Source organism: Neolamprologus brichardi, chromosome 3, assembly GCF_056152115.1.
Source record: "Neolamprologus brichardi isolate AB-2024 chromosome 3, ASM5615211v1, whole genome shotgun sequence".
Taxonomy (NCBI): Eukaryota; Metazoa; Chordata; class Actinopteri; order Cichliformes; family Cichlidae; genus Neolamprologus; species Neolamprologus brichardi.
In genome coordinates this window covers 47,403,399-47,418,536 of record NC_142106.1, presented here as the reverse complement: position 1 = coordinate 47,418,536, position 15,138 = coordinate 47,403,399, and the positions used below count along the sequence as shown (strand labels likewise).

The 15,138-nt window shown below is 41.6% G+C and overlaps 1 protein-coding gene across 1 annotated transcript in view; it reads left to right on the top strand.

Moving 5' to 3' along the window:
* Positions 1 to 15,138, top strand: part of LOC148104378 (disintegrin and metalloproteinase domain-containing protein 19-like) — an 80,109-nt gene that overhangs the window by 19,356 nt on the left and 45,615 nt on the right. The window contains exon 3 of the mRNA XM_087837758.1: positions 7,357 to 7,438. Within this exon, the coding sequence (XP_087693884.1) occupies positions 7,357 to 7,438 (82 nt within the window). The remainder of the gene's footprint in view (positions 1 to 7,356; positions 7,439 to 15,138) is intronic.

Genomic DNA, 15,138 nt, shown 5'->3' with positions numbered 1-15,138 from the left:
ATGTAACTGAAGTAATGTTGTTAAGTCCTTGAACTCATATTTGTTTATTGTCATGACTGTATTTCAGGGCTGGACTGGCCATCGGGCATACCGGGCATTTGCCCAGTGGGCCGCTCGTGATTTTTCGTTTTTATGGGCCAATGGGGTTTTCTTCCTTTTCTTTTTTTAATGATATAAATGAATGGTGGTGGATTGGCCAGTTGGTCATGATCGACTCTGGGCTGGACCAATTACAGCCGAGGAGTTGGCAACCCTTTTAGTTATAGGTATATGTAATTATAAATTAGGTGTTACTATTTAGAATACCAGAATAGGGAAGGTGGTGTAGGTTTAAGTTTATTATAAAGGCTTTAAAGGATTTATGACTTTTCCTATAATACCATGGTGGGCCGGTCACTAGTCAAAATGCCGATATTTTGTCCCAGTCCAGCCCTGCTGAATTTGAAGTTATTTTTATTTTTGTATGATACCTGATTTATATTGAATATGGCTGAAGTAAACTAAAGTCTAAAATACTTAGTCATTTGTTTAATTGTAATTTAGCATTATATAACTCACATATAAAACTATCAATTATAATTTTAAATGGTTTAAAAGCATGTAGAATAGCATATGTAGGCAAGTACATTTCTCCTTTTGTTATCAAGAAGCAAAGACAAAAAGGAAAAAAAAAAAACCTGAATCATTCGTCCCCACCAATGCCAAAACAAAATCTACGCCCTTGGGAGCTTGCAAAGAAAAGCGTCTGGACTTCTTTAAGTTACTTGAAGACGTTTCACGTCTCATCCGAGAAGCTTCTTCAGTTCTAAGGTCAAATGGTGGAGAGTCCCAGATATAAACCTGGTGGGAGTGTCCCCCCACAGAGGGACAAAAGGACCCCCTGATGATCCTCTAATCGTCTGAGCCAAGGTGTGAAACTTGGTGTGGGTCGCAATCAGCCAGGGTTTCGGGTGAGTTCATTGTGAAACCTGGCCCCACCTTTTCATGCGAATTCCTGAGGTCAGATGGCCCAGGATGTGAGTGGGCGTTAAGGCGTCTGGGAAGGGATCTCAAAACTGGATTATAGATGGCAGAGAGTTGGTGTCGTAAACCACCGCCTCTGTTCAAAGATGGTCGCTTACAGTGGACATAGATGGCTTCTTTCACTCCTCTTTCAAACCATCTGTCCTCTCTGTCCAAAATGTGAACATTGGCATCCTCGAAAGAGTGACCTTTGACCTTTAGATGCAGATGGACAGCTGAGTCTTGTCCTGTGGAGGTGGCTCTTCTGTGTTGTGCCATGCGCTTGTGAAGTGGCTTTTTGGTCTCTCCAATGTAGAGGTCTGGGCATTCCTCGCTGCACTGTACAGCATACACCACATTGTTAAGTCTGTGTTTTGGAGTTTTGTCTTTCGGGTGAACCAGTTTTTGTCTGAGTGTGTTGCTGGGTCTGAAATGCTCTGGGATGTCATGCTTGGAGAAAACCCTCCTGAGTTTTTCTGATACACCGGCTACATAGGAGATGACAATGTTGTTGCGTCTGTCCTTCTTATCCTCTCTTGAGGGAGTCTAAAGTCTACTCTCCACTGCTGTGTAATCAATTATTGTAAATGTAAATGTTATCAGGAAATGATCAGACAGGAGAGGGCTTTCAGGAAACACTGTTAAATGTTCAGTTTCTATTTCATATGTTAACACAGTGGTTCCCAAACCTTTTTTCTAGGCCCCCCTTTGTTTTACAAGACAAATGTCCCCCCCACTCCCCATGCGCGCGCACACACACACACACACACACACACACACATATTTTTCTCCATTGCGGTTTATTTCACACCTCAAACATTTAGTAAACAATTAAGTAAATACAAGTAAAAAGCAATAAATTACAGGTAGTAAGAAAATAAACTACTAACTCTTTTATGCTACATTCACACCTACACGGGTATTTTTGAAAACGCAGCTTTTTCGTCCACACGTAAACGGCGTTTCGAATCACCGAAAACTGAGATTTTTTAAAACTCCTTTTTTGCGTTTATGTGCGGACGAGGAATACAGAGTTCGTCACTCAATGTCAAAGGTATGTGCCTTTTTTCTCATCACTCTGCCACGTTATTGTTTACATGAGATGAATTGCAAAATGGCAGATAGTCAGATTAACAGTATTTTGTCTCTATCTTCAGGTTTTACACGCTTACATACACACACCCAGCACTACATCAGATAAAAAGTCTGAGAAATCAGACAGAAACTCTGTGTAAAGCCCAGGTGGACGATAGATGGCATTGGTGGGGACGGATAATTCAACCACCGAACCCTGCCCTGTTTCTTTTTTTTTTTTCCTTTTTGTCTTTTCTTCTTGATAAAAAAAAGAAGAGAAATATACTTGCCTACATATGCTATTCTACATGCTTTTAAACCATTTAAAATTACAATTCATAGTTTTATATGGGAATTATATAATGTTAAATTACTATTAAACAAATGACTAAGTATTTTAGGCTTTAGTTTACTTCAGCCATATTCCATATAAATCAGATATCATACAAAAATAAAAATAGCTTCAAATACAGTCATAACAATAAAAGAATATGACTTTAAGGACTTAACAACATTAGTTCAGTTATAGTACACCAACATCTCTTATACATTAGCACTAAGGGAACACTGAATGACTCGGTGGTTTTTGTCCATCCAAGATTACCACAAAGTAAAAGATCTCTCAGCAACATTATGCAACATTTTAGGCACTATTGCTCCGATCAAATCAATGAGCTGGGATTTTTTTATTCTAAACATGAACTACTGTTACAGCAACAGACATGGACTACTGGTGCCCCACACAACAACTCAATGTCCACTATGTGAAGGAGCCAAACACATGCCTTCTCCTCTCGTTAATCTATAGCACCAAAACATCAGTCAGGTACCAGTTACCTTGCCTCTTCACCTCTGTCCGAGCTACAACATGGCAGAGCTGCCTCTGTCACCTGATAAATAACAGTGAGACATTCCAAATACATGCAGTCACATAGAGCTGGGCGATATATCGAGTTTTTAAAAAATATCGATATATTTTTTTACGAGATATAAGATGTGACAATATCCTTTATATCGATATAGTCTATGTTACGTTATAACTATACTTGTGGAGCCGCAAGTTTGCCTCTCTTTCGTCCACTTTTGTCTTTACTCAACATTACTCGGCCTCGCCCCTCCTTCACTGAACACAACTCCCCCTCCTCCCCCATCGCTTCACCTGCAGGAAGCGACAAGATGGACACGGCAAATCTCCGTTAACAAGTTACTGCGCATCGCCCCGTGCGTGGGGCTGGACGCCGTCAATGTGTTAGCTAGCTAACCACGCTAACGAGCTAACCACGCTAACGCCATGCAGCCCAGAGGCGCTGCACAGCCTAAAATCCTTTCATTTTCTCAAAAGTTGACAGCGCGCCTTATGTATGAATTCTGGTTGTGCTTGATGGCCGCGAACAGATTTTATGTGGTACACAGCGCTCAGCAATCTGTCAAAAAATGTTTTAATACGACTTTGGTAAGCTACGGAGCTGCACCGCTAGATGGATTGTCAGAGCATTACGGCGACCGAGGAGCCTCGCGGAGTGATACGTACTGTGCTTCAACGTAATATTACCCTACTGTGTATAAGGACCATAAATGGCACCTGTTAAGAGACATGGTTACGAAGAGGATTTCAAACTCAATGCTGTCAGTCACACAGTAGAAGTTGGGAACAGAGCAGCTGTGAAATCTGTCTTTGCTCTGCGTCTTTTAGTTTACATTTTGACTGCACAATTGTGAGCTTTTTGTTATGCACAAAAACAACATTGTTTTCTTTTATTTATGCAACATTATTATTTAATAAATGCTCATAATTTATTTTTGAGTAAATTTTATGTACATCTATGCTCTATGTTAATAAAAGTGCCTGTGTGACATCTGGGACACAGCGTTGACTAAGAACTCTCTTTTTGTTCTTACTTTATGGCTTAAAATGGCTTAAAAAATATCGAGATATGAATTTTGGGTCATATCGCCCAGCCCTACAGTCACACATGTGCTTCAAATACAGTAATGAACCAATAGGTCATCATCCAATTTCACCTGTGATCTTGTGTCACCATTACTCTCTTTGTGTTGGTTCTTCTGTCATCTGACAAATAGGACATACATGACAATAAGAATAAAATGTGTAGCTGCTTCAGTGTTTCTGTCAATTTGTGCAGATCTTGCCTCATTTGTAATGTTTGTAGGGTGAGTGCATTTTTAAAACAAGTTGTGCAAACTGCACTACAAGGTGGAATATTTGCAAAATCGTGACTACCTCATGATATTTTGTCTCAAAAATTAACCCTATGAATCTGTCAGTGCCATTAGGATGAAATTATTGTGTCACCAACATTTTAACGTTAGACATATAATTTTAACAGCCTCTGTAAACTAATATCCTGGCTCGCTCGAGGCTGCCGTTTTCTCCGACAGCTTCAATCAAAATTAGAAATGCTGCTCTGAGAGACTGAGATAACTAATAGTGCTGCCTGTGGTGCAGTTAGTTTCCAAAACACGTTATTCACTGTTACAATTTTAGACTGTGGGCCAAAGCCTAGCATAGCCTGTAACGTTATTATGACGGACACATTTTATGAGTGAACTTGACTTTAAATGACTGACATGTTTCTTTGAAAAGTACTTTCTTATATCCAGGTTCTTCCTTTTTGTGGCATCCTCCTCTCCTCCTTGCAGGGCCTTGCAGTGCAGGCTTGCCGCTGCTAAAACTAAACAGAGCTCCCTGAGAGGCACAGCCAATCACATTGGCCATATTTGTCACATGAGGTAGGACTCCAGTAGCGAACGCAATTTAACTCTTTCTGCACCGCTAGGTGAATGAGATCTTTTTTTTTCTTCTTTCTATCAGGTTTGTTTTTCTTTACTCAAAGAGATCAAATTATTGGTGGGGACAATTCAATAATTGTTGGATATTGGTAGGGACATGTCCCTTCCATCCATGCCAAATCTATGCCCTTGGATGATAACAAATAAGACTGGTTTCTGAGTTTTACAGCTGGGGTGGACAAGGTTAAGCATCAGGCTTTCAAATGAATTAAAAGTCTGTCTTGGTCTTGGTCATTAATTAATAGGCTGGTGTGAAAAATTGCTGCCACACCGCCCCCTCGGCCTGTGCTTCGAGATTTCTGGTAGTTAGAATGACTCGGGGTTGTTGATTCATTTAAACTGACATACTCATCCTGCTGCAACCAGGTTTCTGTAAGGCAAAGTAAATCGATTTGTTGATCAATTATTAAGTCATGTACTAACAGAGACTTGGAGGAGAGAGACCTAATATTTAATAATACACATTTCACTGTTTTACTCTTTGGTTCAGATGTGGATACTGTATTGTTCTTTCTTTGTGATTTTTTTTTTTATGTTTAAATTGTTTATTGCTGGATTTTAGTTTGTTTTTTGTCTGTTTGGGAGCTGACACAGTCTCAATGGAGATGGGTTTTTTGGGAGGGTAGCAGGAGGAGAGAAGCTGCAGAAAGGCGTGTAAGACTGCAACTCTGCTTCCTGGTCCCAACTCTGGATAGTCATATTTTGACAAGACCAGGTTTCCTCCAGAAGGTTTGCCAATTATCTATGAAGCCCACATCGTTTTTTGGACACCACTCAGACAGCCAGCAATTTAAGGAGAACATGCGGCTAAACATGTCACTCCTGGTCTGATTGGGGAGGGGACCAGAGAAAACTACAGAGTCCGACATTGATTTGACAAAGTTACACACGATTCAATATTGATTTTAGTGACCTCCGATTGGCGTAACCGGGTGTCATTACTGCCGACGTGAATTATGAGTTTACTGAATTTACGTTTACCCTTAGCCAGCAGTTTTAAATTTCCTTCAATGTCGCCTGCTCTGGCCCCTGGAAGACAATTGACTATGGTTGCCGGTGTCTCTAGCTTCACATGTCTGAGAACAGAATCACCAATTACCAGAGTTTGACCCCCGGCGGGTGTGTCGCCGAGTGGGGAAAAACTGTTAGACACATGAACCTGGGGTGGTGTACTTGGGGCTTCTGTTTAAGACTATGCTTCCTCCTCACCGTCACCCAGCCGCCCTCTTTCCCCAGCTGCTTGGGGTCTGCCGGGGAACAGCGGGGCCTACGCTATCTTCGGCTGCACCAGCTACAGGGGCTTGGCTAGCTACAGGTGAATGAAGGGTCCGAAGCCGAGTTTCCAATTCAATAATCCTGGCCTCCAGAGCTGCAAATATGCCACATTTGTTACAAATCTCATTACTGCTAAAGGAGGCCGAGGAGTAACTAAACATCTGACACAATAAGCAGGAAAGTGCAGGAGGGACAGGTGAAGTAGCCATGGTGCTAGCGAGTCGGCTATGAGCTAAGCTAAGCTAGCGAAACAGTACAGACAGTGAGTGAATACGTTGGCTATAAATTAGGTAGTGACTACAGGGAAACTGTGCTTCGGATGAAACGTGAAAATTATACTATGAAAAATGAATGTATATAAAAGTTTTTAATTAAATTGCTAAGCAGATAAGCTACTCAAAAACACCACTGTGTTTGAGCAGGAACAGGAAGTGATACTCTACCACAGAGAGAGCGAACACCAAGTGACAGTGCTACCAAGAGTTAGGAGAGATCCTTTTCAGTTTTTTCTTTCATCATCTCCAACTCTCTTTGGTGTTTAAATCTCTCATGGTTCAGCTGTAATGAAAATTCTTTCTGCTATTCAAATGTTAAGTTTGTGATTGCTGATATAAGTATGTTTGGTAAAACCTTACCTTTAGTTCAAACCAAAATTCTTGCAGTGTTTTAATAGTTAAAACATTGAAATCCTGCCTCCAAGTATGGTTCCTACAGGAAGACTGTGTGGATAGGGTCAATTCAGTAAAAATCTGTCACCAACCTTGACTTATCAAAGGATTATTAGCGAGTTCATTTAACTACATGTGTCTCAGATTTTGTGTGTCACTGTCATTTTCTGTAGCACAATTATGTGCTTTGGTCTCCTAAAAACCCCTGCTATATTCCAGTGTCTCATTCACATTCTTTTTGTACACATTGTTTTGTTGGTATAAACAATTATCAATTTTCACACATAAAGAGTGAAAAAAAGTTTATAACAAGAAAGTATTCTGTGTGATCTTGGCCTCAGGTTGTGTGTTTGATTTGCTGTCTACCACTGAGGCTGACACTTACATTCAAAAGGGATTTTAAAAAATTATGTATTTTATAATTACTTACACTTTCTTCTGTTTCTCCTTCTCTCTCTCTCTCTCTCTCTCTCTCTCTCTCTCTCTCTCCACCCCCCCCCCCCCCCCCTCTCTCTCTCTCTCTCAGTGAGCTTTTGGGTCAAGACTTTGCAGAGACATACTACACAGAGGATGGGAAACCTGTTACTCTTACTAATCACAATTACACTGTAAGTATAAAGAAACAAGAAGAGGTAGATGCCTAAGAAAATTTCATTTATATTATCAATCTATTCAGGCTAACTCATCTTAAAGAATCTCCTGATTCTAACATTAACTCAATCTCTGTGCTCTAAACTTGGGTCTCTGTTTGTGAAGTTCATTGTTCCAAAAAGCAGGCAGATCAGTTCCCTCTCTTCATAGAATGGTTCTTTTAACCCAGATTTTTGAGATAAAACTATATAAACAAACAGACTCTGGTAATGGTGCTAAAGTACTGAAACTTGTTTACTTCCTAATGCTAGCTGTTTCTATTTGAAGGGCAGTCTGAGATTATAGGAGAGAGAGAGAGGGTGAGATCACTTTACTTTGGTATGTTTGAATTTGTGTACTTTTAGATTTGACAATGCACGCACTGCTTCCCTTGGACCAGCTGGCGAGCACTGTGAGGGTCATGTTCTTTACTTTTCCAGCGCGTTCAGTACCACCAGGCTGACCCTCCTGGGTGATAAGCTGAGAGTGATGTGGGTTGATGCCTTTCTTGTTTCCTGGATTGTTGATTGTCTGTGATGACACAGTGTACCGGGCTGTGGTTGACTTCTTTGTCACGTGGTGCAAGCAGAATCATCTGCGTGACAAAGACCAAAAAATTGATTGTGGACTGTAACCTCTGGTACAATCCAGGGGGTCATTGTGGAGGACTATAAATAGCTCGGAGTACACATAGATAATAAACTGGAGTGGGTTAAAAATACCACTGCATTCTCAAGGAAGGGCCAGAGTCAACTCTATTTTCTGAGGTGGCTGAGAGGGCTGGACTAGGACAAAAAATTGGCCTGGGCATTTTGACTAGAGACTAGCTCACCAGGTATTATAGGAAAAGCCATGAAGCCTAATAAACTTAGACCTTCACCATCCTCCCTATTCTGGTATTCTAACCCGTACTTAGCGGAAACCAAAAGACTGCTTCGTTGAGTTAATCTCCTGAACTATCTACAGGGTGGGCCATTTATATGGATACACCATAATAAAATGGGAATGGTTGGTGATATCAAAGTCCTGTTTGTGGCACATTAGTATATGTGAGGGGGCAAAACCCTCAAGATGGGTGGTGACCATGGTGGCCATTTAGAAGTCGACCATCTTGGATACAACTTTTGTTTTTTCAATAGGAAGAGGGCCATGTGACACATCAAACTTATTGGTAATGTCACAAGAAAAACAATGGTGTGCTTTGCTTCCATGTCTGTTGTCCTCCCTCTGAGTTGTCTGTTTCACAAATGTGTCTGCAGCTGCCTTCACAGTTGCGAAGTACCTGGCGATACTTTTGAGGCTATCTTGTGTGGCTGTCATCATATGATGGGCAGAGAAAGGTACTTCAACAGAAGAGTTGTGTGCTCAAACACTCTAAGAAATATCTGTGCTGTTAACAGTTCATGCTTCAAGAGACACTCTTTAAAGCCTTGTGCTTTGGCATGAACAGCTGCCTTTTCTTTTTCCCTCTTTTTAATCTTCCAGCGTGAGCACTGCATCAACAAAGAGGGCATCATCATCTGGTTTTCCAAAATGTTCACAAAGGTTTTTTGGAGGGCATCATGCTTGGCGCACCACCATGTCTCACCTATTGGACTGAAGCATCTGTGTCTTGTCTCTTCTTGGGTTTGTTTCTCCCACAGATTAACCCTGTGATAGGACTCCTTGAACACTGTACTGCTCCGTTAGAGCTGGGCGATAGAACGATAACGATATGTATTGCGAAATAACTTTTTCTCGATAGAAAAGTTAAACTATTGCGATAAGCCTCATCTCTCTTGTCCTCTTAAAAAGAAAAGAAAAAAAAAGAACAGCCAATCCAAATTAAGTAGTGCAGAGCCGAACCAATCACAGCCGCAGCGTCACGTCACGTGACTTGTTACGTACAGCACAAGTGCCAAGTGCCGCACATGTGTATTTGTTTGGGAAGCAGCCAGCCGCCGTGCCGCCCGGGTAATGGAGGAAATGAGTGTGCTGACTAGAGAAAAATCAACCGAGAGCGTGACCGAAGGTTACCGAAGAGAAAACCGATGATGGTTCCAATGCCGGAGAGATTGTCGAATGGAAGAGCCAAAGAAGTTGCGTAGTGTGAAGGTATTTCGGCTATTTCAAGTCTGACAAAAACAGAGTAGCGCGCACTGTAAATTGTGCCGAAAGCAAGTCTGGAAATACAATAAACCGGTGCATGCTCAATCTCTGACTGGAAGCACTAATTCGTCATTCGGCTTTTGTCAGACTAAAGTAACTGTTAAAACTGTTTGAAAAGCTAAGCTATACAACAAGGAGAGATTGAGAATTTCCCTTTAGTTCTGAGTTTATTTGATATTGACAAGTTAGTCAATTTTGTCTGTTCTTCTGTAAAACAAACTAAGATTTACTTTTAGAATTAATATTTTGTTTCTAAGTGGAATTGACAATTTAGTCTGTTTTGTTTGCTCTATTTTGAAACTTAAACGCTTTAGCGGCTGCCTTTTGTGTAGTTTGCAATATTTGCCTTTATTTGTCTGAAAAATTCTTTAAGTACATCTACCCTGTTGAACTTATTATGGGAAATGAATATTTAAATCAAAACAAGCTGCTGTTTATTTCACATTTTACTTGTGAGCAACGGCACATTTAAATCTTACAAATATAGTTATTTGGCTTATATCGTGATATATATCATTATCGCCTGAAATGAAAAAACATTGTGATATGAAAAAATCTTATATCGCCCAGCTCTATGCTCCGTGTATGCTTCGCACCTCACGATGGAGACGAGCCTCTCCTGCACAGTGTCAGTAACATACCTGATGATTACTGAACACTGATCATAACCTGTGATGTCTTGGGTTGTGTCTAACGGAACACAAAACATACCAGCTTTCTGGACATCACTGGCGATGCTCTCTTGAATGAGATGGCCAAGTGCATCAATCACTGAGTTGACAGTTGTTTTGGAGAGTAGGGCGGTGAGAGACCCTCTACCCTCTCTCTTGATCCACAGAACTGATGCAACTTGTTGCTTTTCTCAATGCAGTCATTCAAATGTTCTCCAAGGCACATATCACACTTGCCTAATAACACAGTCAGTTCCTGAAAGTTATCATGATTGATAGTGTTATCACCAAAAGTGTATGCAGCCTCATTCTCCACATGCTCATAGCTGAGTCGCCTCTACCCAAGTACTTTGACCACATTCACTATACGCTTGCCATCTCTTTTTCACTTGTGCTCTGTGAGCTAACAACTGACATTGTTGCCTTTTGAGCACCTCAAGAAAAAAGTGTAATGCTCTTTTCATGCTCCTCTGTGCGCAGATGTACATGTCGCCAGTCACCCATGCCTGTTATAAATGCGCTGATGTCAGTCCACCTTGCAAATGCCAGACAAGGAAAGCAGAACAATAAATATGGTAAATGGTAATGGTAAATGGCCTGTATTTGTATAGCGCTTTTACTAGTCCCGCCTAGGGACCCCAAAGCGCTTTTACACGTCCAGTCATCCACCCATTCACTCTCACATTCACACACTGGTGGAGGCAAGCTACAGTTGTAGCCACAGCTGCCCTGGGGCAGACTGACAGAAGCGAGGCTGCCATATTGCGCCATCGGCCCTTCTGGCCAACACCAGTAGGCGGTAGGTGAAGTGTCTTGCCCAAGGACACAACGACCGAGACTCTCCGAGCCGGGGCTCGAACCGGCAACCTTCCGATTACAAGGCGAACTCCCAACTCTTGAGCCACGATCGCCCCGTGTGGCGTTCTTTGCAATAAGTAAGCCACTTCCTGTAGGTGCCATCTTTACAGCTGAACACCCTCATCACAACTGTACTGCTGGTGTTCAGCTGTGGGTAGTAATCTAAGAATGCCTGTAATATGGCAGGTTCAGGGAGAGAAAAATAATCTATGCCCTGGCTCTCACTCTCCTTCAATTCTCTCTCCTGCTCTTCTGTCTCCTCTGTTACAGAATTTTCCACTTGTGATGATGGATCAATCTGATGTAACATGCAAGGATTGGCACAATTTGTTGAGATTTTGAGGAGTTCCTCAACAATAAGGTTATTCCTTTTTTTACGGGACAGTTGGCAACTCTACTAACTAACCCTATGAATAAAGTAAACGTTCACCATCAGTAACAACATAGCACCTGCCCAGCAGTATGTGTATATATATATATTAGGGGTGCAATGATACTCGTATCGATATTGAACCGTTCGATACAGTGCTTTCGGTTCGGTACGCATATGTATCGAACAATACAAAATTTTTAATTTATTTGATCAACTTTCCTTCTGACGATGCTGTCTGTGTTGAGAACTCAGTGGATCTGCGCTCGACAGTGCAGCCTAGGCGGAGTAGTGGAACGCAGATTCACTGAGCGCAGGACAAGCTAGCAAGACAGAAGCTAAGCTCTCGTTGCAACATGGCAAATTGAACCTCCCCCACCCTGATTCAGATCTGGCATTTGGAACTATCTTGGTTTTCATGTGAAGTATGACCCTGAAGGTCAGTGAGTCATGGACAAAAGTAAAACAGTATGTCGGATGTGCCATGCAATGCTCAATTACATTGGTGGGAACTAGTGCGTTAGCGCAGTTAGCTTGTTAACGTGTTGATGCCGTCCAGCCCCACGCACGCGGCGATCCGCGGTAGCTCGTTAACGAAGGTTTGCCGTGTTGTGGCATTAACGTCATTTCAACGAGATTAACGCTGACAGCACTAGTGGGAACACAACGAATATGACTGCACATTTACGCCGACATCATCCTAGTGCAAAGACCAGTGGAAGCAGACAAAAACAACAAGCACGCATGCTACAAACTTTACCCGAGTCATTTAGACAGTCGTTAGCACATGATTCTCCTTATGGGGACCTGATATATTTAATATGCTGCTGAGAATATAGCCCAGAAGAAGCGTATAGTATAGCTTTTATTTTGGAAAGAGCCATTTCTCTGTAATAAACTCTCTTTTCCAAAGATGAGTGATTTCTCGATCAGATAGATTTATTTATTTTATTACTTTGTTGTTTCAGCAACATTAAATTTAAAAACTGTACTTTTGAGTTAAAATATATATTTATAATTTTAATAAATTATAAATTAAAAAGGCATGAACATTTTTTTTGTATCGAAAAAATATCGAACCGTGACACCAAAGTATTGAACTGAACCGAACCGTGAACTTTGTGTATTGTTGCACCCCTCTAATGAACTCCGTCATGCTAGCTACTACACAGTACGAGTCATTGTAACTGACTGTAAAACGTTAGCACAGCGAAAATAAAATACACCTAAGCTTGGTTTATATCTGATCCAGATTGGCTGCAGTTCATAACTTCTTACCTGAAGTTCAGTTCCCCTGCCCCTCTGCCCAGCGACCTTGGGTCTCTCCTCCTCCTGCCTTCCCTTTCCCTCATCTACCTTTTGGCCTCCACCACTTACTAATGTTACTGAATCTGTGGAAGCTCCGCCATAGCCACCACGTGCCTGAAGGGCTTGTTTCTTATTGGCCCTAATTTTTTCCGCACCTCCTTTTCATTTTTTTTGTTCTCCATTTTCTTCTCTTTGTCTGTGACAAGATTGCTTTCAGAGCCGTTGCCCGAGCAAGGGGGAGGCTGTGATTGTGCCAGCCCAGAGTCAATCATGACCAATTAGCCAATCCACCACCTTTCATTTTTTAAACCGTTACAACCCCCCCCCCCCCCAAAAAAAAAAAAAAAAAAATCGGCCCACCAGGAAAATGCCCGATGGCCAGTCCAGCTGTGCTGGGGTCCATTAATATCTATCAGACAATGCTCAGGATTTTTTTATGAGTCTGTTGTGGCCAGTGCCATCCTCTATGCTGTTGCATGCTGGGGCGGCAGGTTGAGGGTCTCAGATGCCAATAGACTCAGTAAACTAATTCACAAGGCCAAGAATGTTGTGGGGACAGAGCTGGACTCCCTTAAGTTGATGTTGGAGAGGTGGATGTTGTCTAAGACAGCGGTCCCCAACCCCCGGGCCTCGGACCGGTACCGGTCCTTGAGTCGTTTGGTACCGGGCTGCGAGAGTTGAGGCTCAGGTGTGAAATGTATGGTTTTCAGGGTTTTATCGGTTTTCAGCGTTATTTTGTTATCGTTTTTATCGTTAACTCGGTTTTCCTGGGTCTTTCCACGTGTGTTATGAATAAATCTTCTTTTTTTCGGTACCGGTACTAGTTTTATTTTGTTGTATTTATCCGCGACACCTTAAAGGCTGGTCCGCGAAAATATTGTCGGGCATAAACCGGTCCGTGGCGCTAAAAAGGTTGGGGACCGCTGGTCTAAGACAAGGACAATGCTGGACAAAACCTCCCACCCACTTCATGATATGCAGGACAGTCGTAGGAGAACGTTCAGTGAGAGACAAAGGCTACGTTCACACTGCAGGTCTTAATGCTCAATTCAGATTTTTTTGATCAAATCGGATTGTTTTTGTCTGCTTGTTCACGCTACAAATAAAATGTGACAGCAAACGCGTGTGAATCCTCAAAGCGGCCCACATGCCCAAAAGAAGACATCACACACAACACGCTCTGTTTAGACCCAGACCAAACAGTATTGTTTGACTGATGGCCCTTAATATAAAGACTTGTTGCAGACTTTACGTTTCCCAATTTTGCTTTTAGTTATAAAGTTATTTTGTTATTTACATATGGCCTAATAACTACTATACTATACTACTACTACTATCCTTATTGCTGTTTTAGAGAGAAGCGGTGCTTCAAAGGATAGTTGCAGATTTCTGTCAGAATCTGCAGATTATACAGTACAAATGAAATGTTCACGTTTCTCCAGCGTTGTCTTCCCAGCAGTTTCACTAACATCTACACGGGATGGCCAGGAAGCATTCACAATGTCTTCTCGGGCGCTTCTCCGGCACTGATAATTGCCGTCTGTCAGTTGTGACATGGCCATTCAAACAGCAGTCGCTTTCTAAAACATCAGATGTGTATTGGATTCAGTACCACATACGAAAGTGACCCAGGTCGGATTTGAAAATATCGGATTTGTGCTGTTCACACTGTCATACCATGATCACTGTCATACCATGGGTCACATAGGGTCAAAAAAGTCGGATTTGATGCGCTTTCGCCTGCAGTGTGAACGTAGACTAAGATCACCCACATGCACCACTAAATGACACATGAAATCATTCCTGCCTGTGGCTATCAATGCTAACTCTAAACCTGTACAACTCCTCCACCTAATCCACAGTGCAGTAGTTACACCCTATTGCATATGCTCTACAGGGAAAATAACAAATAACAAGCTTATAGTTTAGAGTAAAATGTCAATCATATATTCACCTCTGTAATATTCTTGATATTAATAATTTAGCTATTTGTATATATTTGAGCTATTTGTTATATTTTGTAAACTTTGTAATATATTGGTATCATTTATTTTAGTTCAGTCTTTTCCTGATATTGTCTTGGAGCAACTGTAACCACATAATTTCCTTGGTGATTAATAAAATATTCCGCTTCTGATTACTTGTCCTGATGGAAAACCACTGCCATGTCCTCAAACCAGAGATGCCAATGTGAAACTAGTCAAGGTTAGGATTGTGAGTACAAAGCCAAGGGTCCCCGAGAATTAGAGGTGTGAGCAGGGCTTAGTTTTTAACACTTCTTGGCCCACCCTAAAGCTCTTCTTTGTAGTAATTCCACCAGGTA